This window comes from Rhea americana, unplaced genomic scaffold (assembly GCF_003343005.1).
Source record: "Rhea americana isolate MKP2758 unplaced genomic scaffold, rheAme1 scaffold_160, whole genome shotgun sequence".
Classification (NCBI taxonomy): Eukaryota; Metazoa; Chordata; class Aves; order Rheiformes; family Rheidae; genus Rhea; species Rhea americana.
In genome coordinates this window covers 1,945,701-1,952,763 of record NW_028185706.1, presented here as the reverse complement: position 1 = coordinate 1,952,763, position 7,063 = coordinate 1,945,701, and the positions used below count along the sequence as shown (strand labels likewise).

Genomic DNA, 7,063 nt, shown 5'->3' with positions numbered 1-7,063 from the left:
TGGCGCGGGCGAGCCCGGCTGAGGGGGGCGCCGAGCGAGGCGGCGGGCGGCGGCGGGCCCGGCCGGCCGCGGCTCTTGTTGCGCCTGCCCGGAGGAGAGCGGGAGCCCCGCGCGGGTGCCTGGGCCGCTCCGGGGAAAAGTTTTGGCGTGTGCCCGCCCCGCCGGGCAAAGTTGTTGCTGGGTTCGTGTGTTTGCTTTTTCCCTTCCTCCGCGGGAGCCGGCTCCGCGCGGAGAGGAAATCGCGAGGGAAGCAGGAACTGGGGAGCGAGGCAGCGGCCGGGATCCAGGAGGCTCCTCCGCGCCGGAGCGGGGCGGCGCGGTGCCTGCGCGCCGCTGGGACACCGGCCTGCGCGCCCGCGGCGCCGCTGCGTGCGCGGGCGGGCCTGAGCCGGCAGCTGCTGCTTTCCCCCCTTTTCTTTTTTTTTTAAATTTTCCCCCTTTTAAGCGCGTTATTATTTATTTTTTTTTGCCCGCCCGCTTCTCCCTCCGCTTTAATATATGCTTGTGGAGAGCGACGTCCCGCCGCGCCGCCTCACCGCCCAGYCATGTCGGCGGCCATCTCTGCCGCGGAGAAAGTGGATGGCTTCACGCGGAAATCCGTGCGCAAGGCTCAGAGGCAGAAGCGCTCGCAGGGCTCCTCGCAGTTCCGCACCCAGAGCAGCCAGGTGGAGCTCTCGCCGCTGCCCCAGCTCAAAGGTACCGCCGCCGCCCCCCTCCTCCCCGCTGCGGCCACAGGTGCCGCCGCCGTCCCGCGCGGCTCGGCTCGGCGCGGCTCGGCTCGCCCCGTGCTCCGGCCGCCGCTCGCTGGCTGCGCCGTGCCCGGGCGCGGCGGGCAGCGCTTCCGCGGCGCCGAGAGAAGGGAGAGTTAAAACCTCGGAGCGCGGCGCCGCGTGGCTCCTCCCACGGGGGGGCTTTTGCGAAGAGGAACTCCGTGCCCGTGGCATAATGTCCTGAGTTACCGGGGGGGGGGGCTTCGGCTTGGTTGTGCTTTCCCATCGCTTCCAGACAGTTTAGTTTTCATTTGTGGGTTTTTTTTTTTTTTTTTTTTTTTTTTTATTGACTTTTCGCTTTTTTGATTTAACCGTCAGGAATCGCCCCAAAACCTTTCTCCTGCTTGGTGTGGTACAGGATCAGTCGCGCAGTGAGTGAAGGCTTTAGGTGCTGGCCTCACTGACATGCAAAAAACCAACCGACCAACCAAACAAAAAAATTACCGGAGGTTTTTCCTGTGTCTTGAATCTAAAATCTGGAAAGACCATGCCTGTTACCAGATGACAAAAATAAAGTTAATCGTAGCCTTCCTCTCCTTTAAGCATCAAATTGAAGTTGTACCTGTTTTGTGTTGTTTCTAAAAATGACAAAAATAGTTATTAGGTAGAGAATATACAGGAGAGGTGTTGCCTTAACGTAGTCTGAAATACTACGTTTATTGATGCTAGCGTTGGTCTTAAGAYTTTTGAAGCTGTATCATGTGATGGTGGAAAGAAGTCTCAATTTGCAGCAAACATCTAAAATTTAAGTGCAATTTGGCCGACTTAAACGTAGTCTTAGATATCAAATAACTCTGATTTTCTTTTTTGCTGCTTGATTTTTATGGCTTTTACGGTCATGTTTAATACTTCAAGACTTTAAAACTCTTGAGTGGTAGATGTACACAATAGTGTAAACTGTGAAACTATCTAAGCAGAAATGTTATTAAATTATTAAATGCAAATAAGCTTGGGCAGTAAGGTAACAAGGGAGGGCCCCCCCCCCACCTCCCAAAATCTGTTGCAGTGACTGGTGTTCTTACTGCTTGGTTAGGGTTTTCTTTTCCCTGTCAAGTTCTGTCCTATCTTGGTGTTTAATTTGAGGAAACTAGAATAACTGCTTTAATTCCTAATGAGAGTAATTTGTTTGAGGTCCGGATCCACTTTTTGCTCTTGATATGGCTGAATTTCTGTACATTTTTAATAATGAAAGACTAATATGGATAATGTTARGATAGTGTATTTTGCTCAAACATGATTTTTATAACACTACTACTGATATCTTGTAGAAGCACTTGGTAAATATCACGCATAGGTGGCAGACGTTAGGAGGTTTTGGTCCTGATTCTGCAAATAGTTAAGCGTACATACTTATGCAAGGAGTAATCCGGCTTAAATAAGTAAAATATTTACATTCTTTGCTGAATAGAGACTTTAATATTAATTTTTTGATTATTTTTTCACTCTGTGCAGTTAAGTCTCATAGTTCTGTGAGTGTGGTTTTAAAGCTGTGTTCTTGTAGTATAGAGAAATGCTGCGTGGCATCAGTGCGCAGACGTTTGGTAATTTGAGGCCATAAACAATCAGAGGAATGTCTTCAGTTATTTTTCAGTTATTCAGAATTTTATAGTAGTTTAAATTGCCTTAAATTCTTAATGGAAAGTAACATATGGCTTTGTGCTTATGGCTTAAATTTAAAGACTCATATTCTAAACCTGCTTCAGACTATAAATTGTGATCAAAATACTGAATTGCTTTTATGAGTTAGTCACTAGTGGGTTTTAATTTTGCTATCCCAATTAGCCAGTTAGGCGGAAGTGTGCTGCCTGACTTTATGATATTTTCCCCCTGGCATTTGTGATGTTCGAGTATACTGAGAATTTGAATTGTCCTGAACATAGCAGCAAAACATCGTATAGATGTGAGATGAATGTAGCACGTGATGTTTGTTCCTTCTCTTCATTCCTCCCTCTTAAACATCCCCACCTCCCAGAACAAGAGCTTCTAAAGTGTTTTTTCTCCAGAAATACATGGTTTTATAAAACTCGTATTCTAATCACATCTTGAGAAAATGAAGCTTTACTTCATTACTGAACTCTGATTGCTTCAAGGAATAGTTGTGATGCTGCCAGTGTAGTGTCATCTGTAAAGTAACAGCCAGAATTCCCAGGGAGGAGCTGAAAAAGGAAAGTGTAGTCATTATACTAATGCCTAAGGGTGCTCAGCAGGCATATCTGAAATTAGATGAGGACTATGTTTTTTTCAGCTAAATTCAGATAAATGGTTAAACGTGGATGTTTGAAGCCTGTATTGGGAGAACTTTGGTAGGTGAAAAAGCAGTGTTTGCCATTCTACTGCTGTAACACATCTGATCTTTTCTATAGTTACTGTCTTGTTTCATTGTTTCAGGGAAAATAAAATACTGTAAAACTCCAGACAGGTTTGTCAGACTGTCCCAAAATACTTGCATGCTACTGTGCTGGAAAGCAAGATCTTCTGAAAGAAGAACTAATCATTTACTTCTAACAAATGTCTTGCTGGGTAGATGGTTTGTTTTTTTCTTTTATCTGGGGAATGTTGTTTATTTGTCACTAAAAAGGCCAGATCAGATTTTGTAACACACTTTCCCAAGCTTCTAAGCAGTGCTGTTTGAAAGCCTGCAGACAGGTGATACTATTAAAAGTATGTTATTTTTGATGTATTACTGTTGCGCATTATCAAAATTACTTAACCAGCTGTGTGATATGTTACCACCCGGAGAAGACGCGTACCTGTGACTAGTAAGTCACTGTCGCAAATGGTGTTGAACTGTAACTTCAGGGATTTSGGGGGAGAGGAAAGAGCAGAATTGTGTGACTTGCTAAGATTCAGCTTGTTTCTGTGTATGGTATAATATTATGTGTCAGTTTTAGGTAAAAGCTCAACGAAGCCTAGCTGATGCCAGGATATGTAAGTTAGTAATGTGTTCTTCATTGAAGTTAGTTATGTGTTTGTTATTCAGGACAGTGTCTATTTTACTGTATTAYTGAAAAGCTGAATAAGAAATACTGAAGACCCAGTGACTATGAAAAAAAAAACCTGCTACAGCTTTACTACGGCTTTAGTAAGTTGTTTGATGTGGAGTTTTGAGAGTTACTTGGTTTTGTATTTTAGCTCCTCTGCATTTTGTTCCTTTATAGCTTACAAATCCTTTACAAATAAAAAAAATGCACTGGTTAACAGCAGGATTTTGTCACTTAATGGACAATCCTGATGCTGTTGGATTTAAAGGAATTTAGCAGAGGAAGTATTATTTTAACATTTTAAGAATTAGTAATGGTGTTTTAATTTAGCAAATCATTTTAAAAGACTAATAGCACATGCAGTTAGCTTCATTTTTGAAAGCAATTTCATTTTGAAATCAATATTGCTCGTGATAAAAGTATACATACATGTTTCTGTTATTATTTTAATTTGGGGGGGAGAGAAAAAAAAATTCTTGTTTCATGCACACAGCTTATTGCTTTTAGTTAGCACAATTAATATGGCCTGTTGGATTGTAAAGCAAATCCACCTTTTCCCTCTGTACCAACCATGTCAAGTACAGCTGGAAGGAATAAGCATTTCCTGATGTCTTTCTGTGATATTCTCAAGACTGAACATGCTTTTGGGAAGAGATGGGGCACCCGAGACTTATTTTCATACACAAAGAACAAAACTAATGAAAGAAATTCTTAGTATTCACTTCCAAATTAAGTGGTCTGCTCATGGAGAAAGCTCAGGCCTTTCAACCAATGAACTGAAAAGTGGTCCAAAAATCTGTCAACCAAAGGCTAGGGACGGTTATAAGAATCTCAGTGGGACAGAGGATTATGGTGGGAATGGTGAAGGATACCRGAATAAGATACTTATAAGGTGACTTTCTAGTATGCAGCTTGGACATCCAAATATGGGGGCCAAAGTGAGTGTTAACAATATTATTACCTCTCTTCAACCCTTGAGAGAGAGAGCTTTTTCTTAACTGGAAACCAGGTACAGCATTCAAGCTAGACTCCTGTGGAAACATTACAGGAAGACCCAATAAACTTGATTAAATCTTTAAGATTTGCACTGACCCTGATGAACTTAAGTAATGTTAAAATTCAACTTCTGTTTTGAGTCATACAGTATATATTTGAGAATAATAAAAAATAGACAGAGTTAGAGAGCTTAGGGGGTTTTATTCCCATCCTAACATTAAGTTGCCTTGCTCTCAAAAGGAARACATTCTTCAAAAATTTTAGAACAGTTTACTACAGCCTTCATGAATAGTTTTAAGTGAAATGACAGTTCTGTGTCTCTCAAGTTTGTGTTGGTTTCTTGTTTTCCAGATGATTTATTGCTTCTTCCTTTTCTGTAGTTCCCTGTCCTATACCTTTTGTATTCACTATCAGTTGCAGCTATAATCTTCCTAARTAAGATTTTCTTTTAAAGGCATTTTTTTGTTTTTGTTTTTTCACAGGTGATGAATGAGGATGTTCTATAAAGAATTTTGGTTTAATTCTTATGTGTAATCTCAACAGGTTACACAGTTGTTATAGTCAAAATTTCTGTTTAGTGAAGTTACAATTTTGAAAAATAGAGGAGTAGTAATAGCTAGAGAAGATTTAAGAATTTTTTAACATTCTTCTAATATAATTCCATGAAAAATGGACTGTTTATATATGTATTTTTTTTTCTATATTAGGTAACTGTTCTTAGTTTATGGAGTGGAACATTTAGTCTTTAGTTCCTAAAGAAATGACCTTTCTTATCCTTAGACTTGAATTTTTGGTCTTAGGAATTGCTCTTCATGGAAGTATATTCTAAATATAGAGCTTATTGACAGTCTTCACATGAACTTTTCTATTTAAATCTTTCACATCTTCTGTGTGCCAGCTTAGTATCAGTTTTCTTTTTCCATATTCGTTGCTTTCTAGTTTAGTCAGATATTAGTTTTGCAGGTGTTGAATTCAATGTTAGTTGCTGTAAGAAATAAGAACATAATTACTGCTTCAGGCTATCTGATCAAAAAAAATCACAACAGTCTACAACAGTTTTTTAATATCTGTCTTTTTAAGAATTATTCTGTGCTTTTGAAAAGGTGCTATACCAGCAGTTCTAGGGATTAATATTTTATTTAAGTACAGAAGAGGCCCTTCCATTGGGAAGGGCATAAAATTCAGCTTGTGTGCCAACAGTTGTAATCTAGCTGACTAAAATGATATAATTTTATGTATTTATAAATATATATATATATATACACATATATATGTAGTGTGTGTGTATATGTAGTTTTATAACAGTGTGTGGAGTTTAAAGGTTGGAATCACAACTTAACTAAACTAATAGGTATTAAGTAATGTCTGTTGTGTGACACTCCCTTGGCAAACCCCTCTACTAGAAATTAGACTGAGCCTGACAGTGCCATCTTCTTTTCCATGTCCGAGTCATTGTCCGATGTATTGATTTTTATCAGAGTCCCTTTACTTTCTGAGTTTTGCTGAGTTCATGGTCAGTAAAGTATGTTTTCTAAAGGATGCATTTTTTGATGCCTCTGACTTAAACGCAGAACCCATCTTAGTTAAGGTCACATACAATTTTCCTTCACAAGACCTTATTCTCAGCTGCTTACAACACTGCTAAACTGTTTGGGCTAAAGTTTTCCATGCCAAGTATGGACAGTTTTTTTTGTTTTTTTTTGTTTTTTTTTTTTTTTTTTTTCCTGGTTTGATTTCATTCGGAACTGTTCCTCAAGCTAATTTTCTAAGTTTCAGCAAAAACAGTTCAGCTTTTTCTATGACTAGAATAAAAGTGAATTGTATGTTGTCAATATTAAAAATCTTCAATTTTCTTGAGCTCCAGTGTTTGCTGTACTTTGGAGTTTAGCTTATTAATGAAAATTGATCTAAATTGGTCCAAGTTACAAGATTGATCACTTACACTGGCCCAGTAGCTTTCGTAAGCAAGACTGAGTCAGTATCTACTATGCCTGATTCATGCTCTGTGAAGAACCACTTCTTTTGTGGCTGATGGGCATGGTTTTTCTTTACTTTGCTTGTCTGTAGTTGTGCCGGGCACTGCAGTTGAATATATGGAGAACTTGTGATTTGCTTTTCTACAGGCGAGAACCCAGAACGGTACTATGGGTGACAGGACAATGTGGCAGTGGTAGGCTAAGCAGAGATGATAACTGGGAAGAGAGAGCAGAAGTCTATAGCTGAAACTAGCTCCTCTGCAGTAAATCTAGAATTTTGAGTCTCAGACTCCTGTTCTGCTAAAAGTTGGCTTTGAAATTTTCTGAAAATGTTTCTTCT

The 7,063-nt window shown here is 40.2% G+C and overlaps 1 protein-coding gene across 1 annotated transcript in view; it reads left to right on the top strand.

Moving 5' to 3' along the window:
- Positions 1 to 6: 6 nt before the first annotated feature.
- Positions 7 to 7,063, top strand: part of PPP2R5A (protein phosphatase 2 regulatory subunit B'alpha) — a 47,595-nt gene continuing 40,538 nt past the window's right edge. Inside the window, exon 1 of the mRNA XM_085300143.1 lies at positions 7 to 696. Coding sequence (XP_085156269.1) covers positions 546 to 696 — 151 coding nt within the window. The 5' untranslated portion in view covers positions 7 to 545. The remainder of the gene's footprint in view (positions 697 to 7,063) is intronic.